The 16,099-nt window shown below is 32.2% G+C and overlaps 2 protein-coding genes across 4 annotated transcripts; one reads left to right on the forward strand and one right to left on the reverse strand.

The window, feature by feature from the left end:
* Positions 1–5: 5 nt before the first annotated feature.
* Positions 6–8,225, forward strand: LOC140842338 (probable boron transporter 2). 2 transcript variants are annotated; one of them, XM_073210144.1, is made up of 13 exons: positions 6–193; positions 4,556–4,834; positions 4,911–4,993; positions 5,166–5,358; positions 5,432–5,570; positions 5,648–5,813; positions 5,944–6,110; positions 6,204–6,377; positions 6,476–6,571; positions 6,855–6,992; positions 7,072–7,391; positions 7,493–7,760; positions 7,842–8,225. In XM_073210144.1, exons 2-13 carry the CDS (start codon positions 4,731–4,733, stop codon positions 8,163–8,165), a joined length of 2,172 nt encoding a protein of 723 aa, XP_073066245.1. In that variant the 5' UTR covers positions 6–193; positions 4,556–4,730; the 3' UTR covers positions 8,166–8,225. The 2 variants fall into 2 exon arrangements, with proteins under 2 accessions (XP_073066245.1, XP_073066244.1); XM_073210143.1 differs by lacking the exon at positions 6–193 and having other exon boundaries at positions 4,356–4,834.
* Positions 8,226–12,965: 4,740 nt separating this feature from the next.
* LOC140842339 (uncharacterized) lies at positions 12,966–15,482 on the reverse strand. Of its 2 annotated transcripts, none has more exons than XM_073210146.1 (7): positions 15,207–15,482; positions 15,027–15,126; positions 14,838–14,933; positions 14,683–14,735; positions 14,072–14,120; positions 13,749–13,796; positions 12,966–13,174 (listed from the first exon to the last, which is right to left on the reverse strand). In XM_073210146.1, exons 1-7 carry the CDS (start codon positions 15,428–15,430, stop codon positions 13,091–13,093), a joined length of 654 nt encoding a protein of 217 aa, XP_073066247.1. In that variant the 5' UTR covers positions 15,431–15,482; the 3' UTR covers positions 12,966–13,090. The 2 variants fall into 2 exon arrangements, 1 of the variants encoding a protein (XP_073066247.1); XR_012120390.1 differs by lacking the exon at positions 12,966–13,174 and adding an exon at positions 14,348–14,495 and having other exon boundaries at positions 13,752–13,796.
* Positions 15,483–16,099: the final 617 nt, after the last annotated feature.

The raw sequence follows: 16,099 nt of genomic DNA on the forward strand, positions 1-16,099 counted from the left end.
GGTTACTGAGATGGGAACTACATACACAACAATGGCTGCCAGTACCACCAAAGATGGGATTGGAAATGAGGAGCAATTCGTGTACAGAATCAGCACCGCCCAGGAGTGGGATAAGCTCCGGCGAACTGGTTCCAATTATGGCGGAAATGTTGACAGATCAACTGCTTGCTTCCACCTCAGTATCCTCCATCAGGTTTCTTCTTCATCATCTTCTTCTTCCCTCGAATGATTTGGTTAAGGTTCTGGTAAACAACGTGTTTCGGATGTGCGAGTTACATAGATAACTTAGATAACGTGTTAATCGAATTAAAAATGGAAATAATTGGAAAAACAAACGCCGCCTGGACCATATTGCGATCGCCTGAAATCAATGGGTTTTAATCGTATCGAGTTAGGGATCTCATAGGGGCTCCAATGCTCGTGGATTGTCGAAGCGTAGTCTTGATTGAAGCATACGTTGTTGTTTTGAAGTTTTCGTAAATTTATTTTTCCTCTATTTCCCATTAAACATTTCTACTGTTGGAAGACAATAGGTTGAGTACAAAATAAAATTAGCATTGATTTGATTGAAAGAAACAAACATTAATACCAATTGAATGAAGTCCATGTTGACTTTTTTCATTAAAGGATTTGGATTTGAGAGATGATTTCAAATGATTCTATTTTGTTGAAATTTGAAATCCATCGTAAGGATATACACAAGTTAAATATGTAAATGGAGGGATTTCAAATCTATTTGTATGAAATTGCCCAAACAAGTTGGATGGATTTGACAACCGCACCTTAATACAAAAAGCATTCTTTGGATTGGGATCCATCATCTGTAGTAATATCATTTGGCTCGTTTACTAACCTAGTACCCAACTGGCCTATCTACCTCAATGAGGTAGTAAAAAAAATTACAAAAACTCTTATGAAAATATATAGATACATTTGTGAGACGGATATATGATTTCGGAGAAAGCAAGATAACCAATTCCTCAAATAATGCACGCTGTAACATGACAAGAATTGATCCAAATGATTCCCACCACTAGGAGCTTGTTCAATTCACAATGTATATACCCTACCACTCGGTCAAATATTTAATTCACTAATCGTATCAATAAGTGTTTTTTTTTTTATCATCACCTCAAATTTCTCAATGATTTTGCAAGACACGATGATTTGATTGCTACGTCAAAAGATAAAAAGAGAACTAAAAAAATGGTAATGACTAAGTTAAGTGGCTGCCTATCTTTCGAAAAAAGATATAAAGATGCCCTCCATTAAAAAAAAATGAACGGATCCTAGCAACGGTAATAATTGATTATTTGTAGTAATAATTTATCACTAACGTGTCATGAACCTAGAAATATGAGTACTGAAGAATATTTTTTTTAAAAAAAAATACGGTTAGGTGATGGGCACTTTTGAATCAAAAGAGATTCCCTTCTCAAGTACTTTATATTTTGTTGTTTGTTGTTGTTCATGATGATGTATATTATATTGTGTGTGCATGTTTTTGTATATCTTATTAATTCATGTTATTACAATTTTTCAAAAATAGGTTTTTCCTTTAGGAAGTTATTCATGATTGAATAAAAGTTGAACAATTTTCCACCGTTCTTTTGGTAATATGATATTGATGCATCGACACTAGCCATTTACAAATGCAATTATTAATGTCATATACACACACGTAAAATTTTGCTATATTGCACACATTCGGTATTCACTTATGTGAACATAAATGATATGTCGTATTCTTATTAGATGTCACGAAACTGTATATCTAACATATATTTGTCGCCTCATCAGTGTGCTCGGCATAGCAAAACTATAGATATTATAAAAAAAAAACTTGATAATGTGAGAGTTTGTGAGTATTTGACAAATAATCATGAATTTGATTTTTAATGTCCGATAATTTCTCGGGTGAATCTGTCACATAAGATTTGTTCAATATAATTTATCTGGTTAACGTGGTTTACAGACTATCACATTAGCATAAAGATTTAATTAGTATGTATCGAAAAATAGTGTTTACAAGTTTGGTCGTCATTTAAAAAAAAATGACAGAGAAAGTGCATCATTCTAATTTTATACTCATGCTGTCACAAATTTTAGATCCACGACAAAATTATTTAACCACTTTTTTATATGTGCCTATCAGCCTATGGCAAAGTAGTAGGTATTGTTTATATATACAAAATAGTGGATTAAATTATTTGTAATAATAGTATGATTATAAGGTCAAGCATATGCATCTACGCCTTCCGTTGATTCTTTTTGCTATAACTTGAAATAAGCCTCAAATGACTACAATTTAAAATTTAGGGTATGCTTTTGAAATGAATATTCTAAATATTCGGATCTTTTTTGTACAAAATCAAATTTTTTTTGTCACTCATCATATTCCGTCAATTATTGAAACTAATACCATATTATTAAAAGTTTCATTAATGTCGATAATTATATATAATTGAATTAATCTTCATTTTCAGTTTTTATTTATTAAATATAAGAGCAAATATTTTTGCTCTTAATACAATAAAATTTTGTTAGATTAAGTTAAATCCAAATCAATTCAATTAAATAATGGACGACGCTTATGCTTACTTGGGAGCCACGTGCATGATCGTGTCTTAGCTAGTTGAAATTACTTTTTATTGGTAAATAATTATTTTGAATTTACACCGACACTTATCATTCATCAACGGAGTACGAATTTATATATACCATGTCAAAAATATTGGCAAAAAATAAAAACAAAAACAAAAACAAAAACTCCAACATTCTGGTAGAATAAAAAATAATTACTCTAACATTATTTGATCATTACATTTAATATATAATGTATAAATATATTTATTATCTTTTATATTATACATACATTTTCATGGGACCGTCTGATGACTCACAAAAGACTTAATCTTTATATTAGAATTTAGTCTACATGTATACATCATGTGCCAAGATTTATCGGTCTTAATTAAGATCATGGATCCTCGGATCAGAAGACATATGCTCCGGAGATCTTCTCCCAAAACGAACTCGATCGGTCTAGTTTCGAATTAATTTGGTCTAATAATCAAGAATCTAAAGCTAAGATACCCAAAAAAAAAAAAAAAAAAAAATATTATGAAGTTACACACACACACACACACACATATATATATATATATATATATATATATATATATATATATGTATAGAGAGAGATAACTGGGGAGCGGAGTTATGAAAATCGACCTTAGGAGCATTTATTGAGACATGTGATATCTAGATGAACATCGTTGAAATGACGTTTATCTATTGAATGCATTTCTTAGGTTCATCAAATAAGTAAAACATTGCATCAACAGTGTTTATACAGATACCACAATCAGTATCCATGAAAACATTGATATGAGTATTTTATAAGGGAAGTTGGTGAAAAATTCTCAATCAAAACATTTTTTTGGGTTCACTCCCCACCCACAAAATTGTGATACTATGTCATACAAAATGTTGTACATTTCATGTGGAAATATGGTATACTTCATGTGGAAATGTGGTACTAAAAAAGTACCTAGAAACTGAAAACAAAAAAATCTACGACTTAGGATTGAAGGCCAATTTCCCGTATTTTCTACCAACCAACAACTCCGATAGTAAATTAACAAGAATAAAATACTTTTCTTGGTATTAAACAAAGACATGTTACAGATCAGAAAAACATGGCTTGGGTAGTAGTCAGTAGATACCTTCGGAGTACGGCGTTTTTTTAGTAAGAAATATATAAAACTTTTATAATTAATATTGTTCAAATTCTATTTCTTCTATTTTTTAAGGGTGGTTAAATAAAATTTCGTTCATATAGTCAAGCATACAACATTTCTAAAAAATATCGGGATTGTAATATAACTATATCTGATTTGGCTAAAAATACATATAAATTATAAATATATTTTCATAAACTATTTTATCAAATATTTTTATATTAATTTGTGAAGTTTAAATAATAATTAATAAGAATCACGGTGAGGATAAATCAAAATGAATAAAAAAAGCATTCATGAAACAAATTAAAATCGTGCCCATAAATTTTTTTTGATCCATAAAATTTCAAGTAAACACTATATAAAGTTGATAATTAATCAAATCCAACTCTAATAAAAACATTACCTTAAACCCCAAACTCACTCGTCTTTGCTTCTTTCTTTTCCAGTTTTAACAATTTCTTCACACACACACACACACAGAGATATATATATATATATATATATATATATATATATATATATATATATATATATATATATATATATATATATATATATATATATAGGAACATAACAAGAATCACTGGCATGAATGAAAATGCTGCAAATCACAGCCCCGCCAGCTTGTGCTGAACTGTCTTTTACTATTGAATACTATGTGGCGCGTTCTAAATATCCCTTTTGACCCGCTTACTTGCCTCTCCTCTCCTCTTCTCTCTACAGTGGACAACCACTAGCTTAATTATAACTCTATATAATAATCATCGCACACTTCAATGCTTACTACATTACATCAACTTTGATTTCAGCCCACCTTCACTGGTAATCGATCTACTTACTTATTCAAAGTACAGCAGTTCCCAGACTCCCCATCAGCATGCAAATCTTGGATTCTTGAGTTTATTTTTGTGCCATTCAAAGGCAATGCGGCGGAGTTTATTCGAATAGGCAAGCAAATCCTGACAACCCATCGTAGCAATCAGCATGGAAGAGACGTTTGTGCCGTTTCGTGGGATTAAGAATGATGTTCAAGGGAGGCTGCTCTGTTACAAGCAAGATTGGATTGGTGGATTCAAGGCTGGTTTCAGGTTCATATCTCAACTTGTTCATTCAAGTTCTAATACATTTTTGTGTGTGATAGTATTGCTATATGTATCATTTCAGGGTGCTGGCTCCCACCACCTATATATTTTTTGCTTCGGCCATACCAGTGATTTCCTTTGGCGAACAACTTGAGAGGAATACAGGTACCAAAAATGTGTTTTCATTTTCTTTATATAACCGTATGTGTGCGTGTGATGTAATGTGCTTGGGCTGAGACGCCGAGGTACACAAGAAATTGCTTCACAATGAAAGGCAAATGTGCCGACACCCTTGAGATATTTTTGGACTTTATAGCTTTATTCGAATGAACTGCAGATGGGATTTTAACGGCAGTTCAAACTTTAGCATCCACTGCATTTTGTGGGATTATACACTCCATTATAGGAGGGCAACCGTTGCTAATTTTAGGAGTTGCTGAGCCTACTGTCTTAATGTACACCTTCATGTTCAACTTTGCCAAGCAAAGACCGGATTTGGGTCGTGAACTCTTTCTTGCATGGACTGGATGGTTAGCCTGATTTGGTTTCATTTTATGTTTGTGTCCTTGTGCGACCTCAATATGTAACACACAACTTTTTCAGGGTTTGTGTTTGGACAGCAGCTTTGTTGTTTTTGCTGGCTATTTTAGGAGCGTGCTCCATTATCAATAGGTTCACCCGTGTGGCCGGAGAACTGTTCGGAATGCTTATTGCCATGCTTTTCATGCAGCAAGCCGTGAAAGTAAGAAAACTGATTTGTATGGAATCATCCGACTCAAACAAAAACATTAAGTTGACCTTGTGATGATTTGTGTAAAGGGACTGGTGGAGGAGTTCCGCATACCAAAGAGGGAAGATGCTGGGCTTACTGAATTTATACCCTCATGGAGGTTTGCGAATGGCATGTTCGCCTTGGTTCTGTCATTTGGTCTGCTACTGACTGCATTAAGAAGTCGAAAAGCAAGGTCATGGCGATATGGGTCAGGTGAGGATCAGAAATAGATCTTTTTAACATAAACAAAGGGCGTATTTTTTTATTTTTTATTTTTTTTTATCTTTTTTCGCAATCGAGCAGTTGTATATCATGCATAAAATTGTTTATTATTTCCATGTAGGTTGGCTTCGGAGCCTTATTGCGGATTATGGGGTGCCATTGATGGTATTGGTGTGGACAGCGGTATCCTACATGCCTGCTTCAACCGTACCGAAAGGGATTCCACGACGTCTCATGAGCCCAAATCCATGGTCACCGGGGGCATATGAGAACTGGACAGTGATTAAGGCATGCCGGCCCCTTGCTTATTCACAATGTTTTGGTCATTGACTGTTTTCTTTCTCGTTGTGGAACATGATGATTTGCTGTCAAATTTAACAGGATATGCTGAACGTACCCATTCTCTACATACTTGGGGCTTTTATACCTGCAACAATGATCGCAGTACTATACTATTTTGACCACAGTGTAGCGTCTCAGCTCGCTCAACAGAAAGAGTTCAATTTGCGGAAACCTTCTTCTTTCCATTATGATTTACTGCTTCTTGGATTTCTGGTATCTATATGCGCGACTCGTTTAACATCTTGCATGCATCTACAGCTGTACTTGTTTCTTGAATTATATAAGATGTTAATATTTGTTGTTGTTGACAGACATTAGTGTGCGGTCTCCTTGGAATCCCACCATCAAATGGTGTAATCCCACAGTCCCCAATGCATACAAAAGCTCTGGCCACTCTTAAACATCAGGTGAAATATGATCTGTTGTTTTGATTGTAAAATCCTCCGAGAGCAAATACCTTGGGCATGCGTTGGATATATATATGATCTGTTGTTATCTAATATACTTTAACTTACATGGGCATGCGTTGGATATATATTTCCTGGCTCCAGCTTACACGTGCAGGGGTGTGAAATGCATAAAACTATTTATTGTGCCACCTCCATGCATAACTTTTGGATGAACTGTTTCAACAATTACCATGTATCCATGAAGTCCTAACACTGAAGTTTTTCTCTTGAACTAACGCAGTTGCTCAGGAATCGGCTTGTTTCTACGGCACGCCAAAGTATGAAAACAAACTCGAGCTTGGGACAGTTGTATGGGAACATGCAAGAAGCTTATCAACAAATACAGACTCCTCTCATCTACCAGGAGTCATCACATAGAGTATGCAACTATTTATCTACTTCTTTGTGTTAGCTCTTGCACTCCGTGTACTAGAACAATTACGAAAATTGTTGAACAGGGGCTAAAGGAGTTGAAAGAGTCAACTGTTCAGTTAGCGTCGAGCATGGGAAGCTTTGACGCTCCAGTGGATGAAACAGTTTTTGATGTTGAAAAGGAGATTGACGACTTACTGCCTGTTGAGGTGAAAGAACAGCGTGTGAGCAACTTGTTTCAAGCCATTTTGGTGGGAGGATGCGTTGCTGCCATGCCAGCCTTGAGAATGATCCCAACCTCTGTTCTCTGGGGGTATTTTGCTTTCATGGCCATCGAAAGCTTACCCGGTAACCAGTTCTGGGAAAGGATACTACTGCTTTTCACTGCGCCAAGCAGAAGATACAAGTAATCCAATGATTCACACATTTCATTCCTTCCTTTTTAGAAGAGCCAAAGTGTTCTTAGAGCCACTGAATTTATATTTTTTTATGTGTGTGTTTTGGCAGAGTTTTGGAAGACTACCATGCCACCTTTGTGGAGACTGTGCCTTTCAAGACAATCGCAGCATTCACGATATTCCAGACAACATATTTGCTTCTTTGTTTTGGTCTTACATGGGTTCCGATTGCCGGAGTCCTATTCCCTCTTCTAATCATGCTTCTGGTACCCGTAAGACAATACATGCTACCAAAGTTTTTCAAAGGTGCACATCTTCAAGATTTAGATGCTGCAGAATATGAAGAGGCACCGGCTGTACCATTCAACCTTGCACCGGTAATACCTTTTTTTTTTGTTTCCCCAACAACAAAACTCTGATGTTAGTTTGACAACAAATGAAAATTGTAATGAATGCAGGAGGGAGAACGAAGAGTTTCGTTTGCTGAAGGTGAGGAGATATTAGATGGAATTATTACAAGAAGTCGAGGTGAGGTAAGGCATATTTTCAGTCCAAAAGTGACGAGCTCATCAGCAACCCCTGGAAAAGAGCCTACACTTGCGATGCAGAGCCCACGCGGGTCAACCGAGAGAGTAGCATATAGTTCACGGGTTAGTGAACTAAGAGGAGATCACCAATTGAATATTGTTGGAAAAGGATCTTCTAGTCCAAGGAGTTCTGGAGGAGATCAAGTTGGTCCATCTAATTTGGGGATTAGTCCTCGCAGCTCCACCACAAAATAGCTTAGTACAATTTGTTAGTGTCAACCATATACATATGCTTGCAATATATTCTTTTTTGTGCTTTGTTTGTCATTATCGTTTTTCTTTTCTAGTGTGATTCTTGCACTTGAAACTCCTTCACCAGTTAATGATCCGACCTGTAAAATAAACATGATACTGATATGTTCATTGGTGGCAACAACAGCCATTTCTACCACAGAGCATGCAAATCAAGAACTGACATGAACATGGATCCACATGTACAGTACGCAGCACTTACAGAGGTGAGAATGAAATCTGACTTTGAATACAAAGATTGATGAAAAAGCTACAATGCTCCTACATATATTCATGACCGCATGCGCTGAGCCCATCACTCAATGGTTGAAATGCAAAAGAATTTTAAATGAAATAGTTGCGTTCCACTTGGCCTAAACTTCTAGTTGCATGATTGTCTGCTTCTGTTAGCAAAGAAAGAATTTCTTCTCTGAGACATAATGTTCTTGTCACGCCCCGAGCCCGTCAGAATGGGCTTATAATTGCACAATAGACCCTCACAGTAACTACTTCGTATGTTTCCTCGCTTTACGAAAATGATTAACCTAAATTGCTATATAAATCTATTATAAGTCCATTATAAACTTATTTTAAATATCTAATTTTTAAGATTTAAAACGAGGAGTATTACAATAATATTTCAGTAGCACTTTCAGCTGTAGACATTTCAACACTATTCTTCAAAATATAATTGAATATTTTCAAATCTTCAATGTGAACTTTAATAGCACAATTTAAATTATTTAAATCAAAAAAATAATCAGATTTATCGTATAAAAATTTAAATCATCATAAGATGGACAAGATCAAATATAATGGAGATATTAATAATGAATTTGAAAATATTTCCGGTTAACATCCTAAACTCCAACAATTAATTGACAAGTTTTTAACTGTTGTAATTGGGTCTTTAAAAGGCCAAAATTTGGGGCTCTCCAAATAAGCTCATATCTATTTTTTTTAAAAAAAAATTAAATAAAAGTCGGGTTTTTGGGTAGACTAGAAAAGTGCACGTGCGTTGCACGTGAACAACTAAATTGTTGGAAATATAAGTAAGAAATTTTTATAATATTTAAATGAATTAAAATATGGTTAATAGCATTTATCACATGAAACAAATTACCAAGCCACAAAATCAAAAATCATGACCATAAATGGTATATGAATCGGAGAAGTTATCTTATCCACATGACACACTTTTCAATATACGTCTTGGTTGATTTTGATAATTCAACAACTCTTTGTCGTATTTTGTTATAATATACATATAAACATTTTAGTATACTCAGCAAGTATATGATCATCTTTACTTCTTAGCCACCTCGAAATCTATCGAGATAATATTGGAAGAAATAAAGTGCAACCGGCTCAATGTCCCAATTTACCAAAAATGCACAAAATTGATCTATTTTGTCCACAAAGCTTTAAAATTGTTCTCATACCATTAAAAATAGAATGATAATTATACACAATTTTTTTTCATGTATTTTTTTTTTCTGAATGAAGAATTTTTTCTTTTTTATTTATTCTTTGAGAAATATTGATATTTTACATGGCATCAATATTTTGCAAACCATTAAGTAGCAACATAATCACTATATATAACCCTTAAAGGTTTACACATACAATTTTCCAATTTCTTCTTCATTGTGCTGCGTTGAAATTTAAATATGAATAATTATTGATCTTAATATTTTGCTTTAAATATGCCTTCAAATATATATGTATATGTTTCATGTCACTTAGTTAGACCTAATTTCAAATATCTAAAAAAATGTGTTTCAATTATATCATAAAGAAATGAGGACATAGTAATACGAAACATTGATATTTTTAACATGTTTTTTTATCCATTATGTTTGTCATAAATTTTTTGTTCAAAATTTGATTCATTTCTTAACTACATGTATGAAAAACTAATAAATTATATAATTCCCAAAAATCATATATTACCCTCTTCGTAGAACATAAAACCCAAAATATGTGGTTTTGATTGGTGTACTCTCATACATATTTTCGTATAAAAAACAAGACAAATAATAGAATTTCAGAAAAATCAATTGCCGCCAACAATACTAAACAAAATGAATTTAATAAATTCATGATACAAACAACCTCCATAAAAAAAATGATAACTCAAAGTTCAAAAATAATTTATTTAGTACAATAACAAAGAAATTGAAGTATATACGAGCAACAAAAATCATAAATCACTCTCAAATTAAATACTAACTCATATTATTCAAATATTTTATAAATATTTCAATATTTTTTTTTCAAATAAAGAGAAGGCGCCTTGCCTTATTAACTTCATGGTTTCATAAATATTTTACTTTTTTAAAAAAACACACAAAGGAAAAAATGGTACCTCAAAATCATCATGAAAAATCCTTTAATAAAACCTTAAGAAATAAAAATATAATACGAAGTCACACAATTTTGTTAAATCAAAGAAAAATATTATACCGTTGACAAAATATATCTGGCGACGACAAAACATACGTTAACTTGTTATACAATTTAAATTTAGATTCATGGATAATCATTTAATTAGAACAAAATCGTTTGCCAAAAATATACTTGATATTATCTCTTAACAATTTATTCATGTTTGTCGTCCACCAGAGGACTCATAGATGCACCAATTTTTTTAGTCCACCTATTAATATCACGATAAATAATACTACAAAAATAATATAATCAAGCACATAAAAACTCAATTCAAATACCTTCATTCAATTTAAATAAAAAAATTTGAATAGAGAATATAATAATGTTGTAAAAAAATTTGAATACTGATTTATAGACAGAAGTCTGGAAATACATTTGTCCCAATAAATAAATTTTTTTATCTCTTTATATTCTGAGATATAAGCTAAAAACGAAGAAACATTTCATAATTTTTAATATTTTCTAAGTCGTTTCGAACTAAGTAATCTAAGCAAACTAACATGCATTATGTCTTTAACAAAATATCTCAAGGAAAACTATATAAAAACAATAATTTTTGTGGGATATATGATTTTGTTTTATATTTTCTTTCGGTGAACAAACAAATTACATAATGAATGCAAACACAACATGATCAATACAAACGACATATAACACCAAAACACGTAATGCTATGTTAAAAAAACTTGTCTCATTGCAAGAACACAAAATAATCAAATGAAGCATATTATTTATAGTAATATTTATTTAGCTGCATATATAAAAAAAAAATTGACTAAATAGCTTAAAAACAGTGTTTGGAATAACTTACATACAAACATTTCTCTCAATCATGTATCTCTATTGACACATAAAGAGTTTGAAAATATCTTTATTATAAATGGGAGAAAGAAGTTTTATATAACCTTAATATTTAATTTATTTTTATTCAATCCGATTCATCTCTCTTCGTCTGCCCATTATTACCTATCATCAATATGGTAGATATTTTTTATGAATTTGACGAAAATGTATAAATTTAGTAATTAAATTTAAATTTAAAATTAAATTAAAACAATAATTAGTTTGATTGAGTTAAGTACAATATAAATGATATTATTAAACTAACATAAAAAATGGCTTAAATAACATCACGAACATGACAAATCGTAAAACAAAAAATGGTAAAATGGTAAGGTTACAAATAAAAATCATATATTTAATAGATAATATATTTATTTAACATCATATATCGAAAATTGACTAAACAGCTTAAATGTTTATATTGAAATCACTTACATACAAATATTTTCTCTCAATCACATAAGAGATCTCTATTGTAAATGGGAAGAAGATGTTTTTATATGACGTTAATTGTTTTTAATTATTTTAAATTTTTCGATGTCACTCATCTCCATTCGTCTTTCTATTATTATTTTAATGTTCTTAATATTAATAATTTAGTAATGTATAATATTATGAGAGTGATTTTCTATTAATTTGATGTCATTGTATAAATTAAAGTAATTTAAATTAAAGTAAAAATAAAATAATAAATAGCTTGATTAAGTTAAGTGCTCTATTAATAATCCTATTAAACTAACATATTAAACTATTAGTAATATTAATTATGACAATAAACAAAATAGTAAAATAGTAAGTAAGTTTAAGTCACATATTTATAATAATAAAATAAAATAAAATAGATGTTAGTAATATTAGAATTTTTTTTTAAATGTATAATATTATGATAAATTTATAAGTAAAATCAAAATAATAATTATTTTGATTGAGTTAAGTACAATATTAATTATAATATTAAACTAACATGAAAAATGACTTAAAGAACCCCATGAACATGACAAAATATAAAACAAATGAAAGGGTAAAAAAGAAAACTCACATATGAAAGTTAAGTACACTATTAATTAACACATTAAACTAACATAAAAAATTACTTAAAGAACCAAATAACTATGACAAATTATAAAATAAATAAAAGGGTAAAAAGGTAAGCTCACAATTCAAAGTCATATATTTATAATAGTAGTAGATATTTTCTACTTGAGCTCGATCCGACTAAATATAACCAGGTTCGGGTACTCCAATTTACCCGGGAAATCACAGTGGATTAGTAGTCCATGTATTATATATTTGAGGGAACTCATCAACATAACTCGTCAGTGGATTGAGGGAACTTATCAAAATATTATGCGTTAGAATAGACATGAGTGTAGGGAACTTATCAACATAACTCGTCAGTGGATGATATTGTACTCTATGTATTATATATTTTGTAGATATACTGTGTATTTCGTTTATTTTTTGATAAAATAAATTGAAACCGATAAAAAATTTATTATCCATTACTTACAGATGTGTCTAACATTGTACGTCACTTCCAATTCATTTTGCATAGGTGCATTTAAGGGTAAAAACTCGATCAACATCTCATGACACTATTTCTGCTGGTAGCTTTTAGCAAACTTTGCAAACCTTTCCAAACCACGCAACAGCAAGCTCTCCAGAAAAGGTTGCAGCACCTAAAAAACCATAACTAGCATGTTGGATTATAGAACGATGATTTCGAGTAACAATTTAAAATAGATCTTAATTTCAACGACACCGGCACGATTAAGTCCATCGTATATGACGATATGCCATCACAATCATGCAATCTCTCCATTTTGGTTATTTGGTAATTCAATTGTTTTTCTGAAACCATTCGTCCCAAAAGCTCGAGCTCATAGAGGTGAGACAACCAACAATTATATGAAAACATTATTTCAATATGACATTCAGAGACACTCGAGTTGAGGGATATTTTTATTCTAGCCTCCAAGGCAGTTTTGGCATAAAAGGTTCTAAACCCCTGGAGAGCATGATCCGTGTTTATGAAGTTGGTGTTGACTGGTCCTTGTTCCTAATGTCTTATCAACTTTCATGTATACACCTTAGACATAAACGCCGAGTATATATTTCCCGGTTCCAGCTTACAGGCGTAGGGGCGTTGGCATGTAAAAGTATAAAACTATTGATTGAAACAATTCCAATGAACTTGAGCCTTTGGGAGACGTGGTTTCAACAAATGATTTTCTGCTAAAAGATAATACTTACAGATGCCACTGGGGTCAGCAGTTGAGGAACTTCATATGAAATAGTGAGCTGAAATACGAAAAAATCTCTCAAGTAAGAACATATTCAAAAATTCAAACTCCGTTAAATCTCATGTGGAGAAAGTCAGTGAAAAAGTCATATATGTAGAGACATTCTGTAAATATTTTATGGATGATCAAGATACTATCTCATTGCATATAAATTTTAAAAAAAACTGCAACTTCTGAAGTAAAAAATGCAATCAGAAAATGATTGAGAAGTATATGTCACATAAAAGTTAAAACAAACAAATTTACAGCAGGAGAGATAAAGTGAATACGTACTTCTACCACACATGAATCGGCACCTTTAGGAAAAAACTTTACTGTTCCCCTGCAACATTTGAATGCTAAACTCAGTGTCGGAAATATCAAGATTAACAAAGCAAACTAAAAGTTTCCTGTAGCTCTCATTTGAAGGTATGCCATTTATAATTCCTTTTCTAAATATTTTTCCATTTTTTTCGAAACAATAGAAAAGAAAGCATTTAATAAAAATCAATGGCATGATCACACTTATATTTTTCCTTTTCAAAATTCACACAAGACACTGATGAGTACCTAGCACAAATCCAGCTGACTAATACATTTGCTGTAAAAAAAGTTCTCCGTCGCAGAGAGTTGTGGGAAGTATAGGAAACATCAATTAATAGATTTCTCAAGATCAGAGACCGAATAGCTATGCCAAACGCCATGACTTACTTGCAAACTGAAAAAGGTAGTGAATTTCAAAAGCATTACATATCGGTTAATAAATCCCAGCTCTGGCATTTGATAGTAACATTAATGCTCGGATCATTTACTGTTTTAAAGAAAAAACATAATCTTGAGACAAATGCGAACTTCAGCACGCTTCTTTTTCACATACGATTTGTTACTTGTAATTTCTATGTTACCTATTAGGAAGACCCTCCAGTGACCTCCAGTGGATTTTCTGGTTTGGTATAGGCTGCATTGGTCAACAACACCAAAATTTGGTTGCTACTTAACTTGAAATGAGGACAGTAAAAGCTATGGTGTAATAAATCTCAATAATCACTTTAGCAGTTACCTGCAAATTTCGAGCCACCCAAGAGTATTCTATATTTTGACCAAATGCTTTATACTTCAGCGACCATCGCGATCGATCAGGTTTATCATCCAGAATCTAAGAACAGTATGAGATATCAATTCCTTACAAAAGCAAACTAAGGTACCGTACTATTCAGTAAAATTGAAAATCTAATCAGGGGTTGCCGACCTTTACAGATGAAATGAAGGGCATCCACTGAGGAATGGCTTCGCGGTCAGAGTAACATTTGTAAGCAACCGAAGTGGGCACATCGACATCCATCTTCACCCTGCATTGGAATCAGTAAATGTGACCGAAAAGAGAAGAAAGAAAATGAATTTGATGTTAAGAAGAATGAAATCAGATTACGTGGAATCCTGCCATCGCATGACGGTAGAGAAGTGGCGGCGGGGGAATTTGAAGTAACATGCCCTTCTGGGGACATGATTCGCGTTGAGGCGATGGCGGAGGAGGCTGGTGGTGGTGGTAGAGGAGGAGGATAAGGAGGAGGGAAGGATCGCCGAGCTATCTGGGTTGGATATGGTGCGGTTGATTAGCGCGACCAAGGTGGTTGATGCTGCTCCGACAGACATTTGTTTCAGACGACACAACACAACCAATCGTTTTTCACCGCTTTATAGCCCTTTTTAAATTATATATACTAGTTACTCTGCACACGCAGTGTCCGTGTGTACAATTTTTTTTTATAATTATTTATGGACTAAAATGAAATTTGACAAATTATCGAGGTACTAAAGTGCTATGTGAATAATTATAATAAAAAAAATAAAAACAAAAATGTTTTTTAAAATAAAAAAAAAACAAAAATGTAATTTTGATATCAAATAGGGGCAAAATAGGGAAACCAAAAAACAGACCAAAGACACCAAAAACAGTTATTCTAATATGCTTAAACTTAATAAATAGTAAAAGATATATCAATGCACCCAACCCACGCGTTATACGTTTGTCTAAAGTACACTTCAATTAAATTATTTTCATAAAATAAACATTTTTTTAAATATCAGACGATCTCAAGAATCTTTATTTGTGAGATATATCAATCTATCGATATAATAATAAAAATCAATATTCTTATCATAAAAAGTAATATTTTTTCATGGATGACTCAAATAAGAGATATGTCTCACAAAATACGAGACCATATCACACAAGTTTTTGCCTTTTTTAAAATTGTTTTAACTATAAAACTTATCATAGCATTAGTTCTCTTGTTTAACTTTTATATAATTTTTTGTAGA

Source organism: Primulina eburnea, chromosome 10 (genome assembly GCF_022965805.1).
Source record: "Primulina eburnea isolate SZY01 chromosome 10, ASM2296580v1, whole genome shotgun sequence".
NCBI lineage: Eukaryota > Viridiplantae > Streptophyta > Magnoliopsida > Lamiales > Gesneriaceae > Primulina > Primulina eburnea.

Coding starts and splice junctions, on each gene's coding strand:
- LOC140842338 (XM_073210144.1), top strand. CDS start 4,731: ATGGAAGAGACGTTTGTGCCGTTTCGTGGGATTAAGAATGATGTTCAA. Junction 4,994..5,165: donor ACAACTTGAGAGGAATACAG/GTACCAAAAATG, acceptor AATGAACTGCAG/ATGGGATTTTAACGGCAGTT. Junction 7,392..7,492: donor GCGCCAAGCAGAAGATACAA/GTAATCCAATGA, acceptor GTGTTTTGGCAG/AGTTTTGGAAGACTACCATG.
- LOC140842339 (XM_073210146.1), bottom strand. CDS start 15,430: ATGTCTGTCGGAGCAGCATCAACCACCTTGGTCGCGCTAATCAACCGC. Junction 14,934..15,026: donor CCTTCATTTCATCTGTAAAG/GTCGGCAACCCC, acceptor TACTGTTCTTAG/ATTCTGGATGATAAACCTGA. Junction 13,797..14,071: donor CCGATTCATGTGTGGTAGAA/GTACGTATTCAC, acceptor TTCGTATTTCAG/CTCACTATTTCATATGAAGT.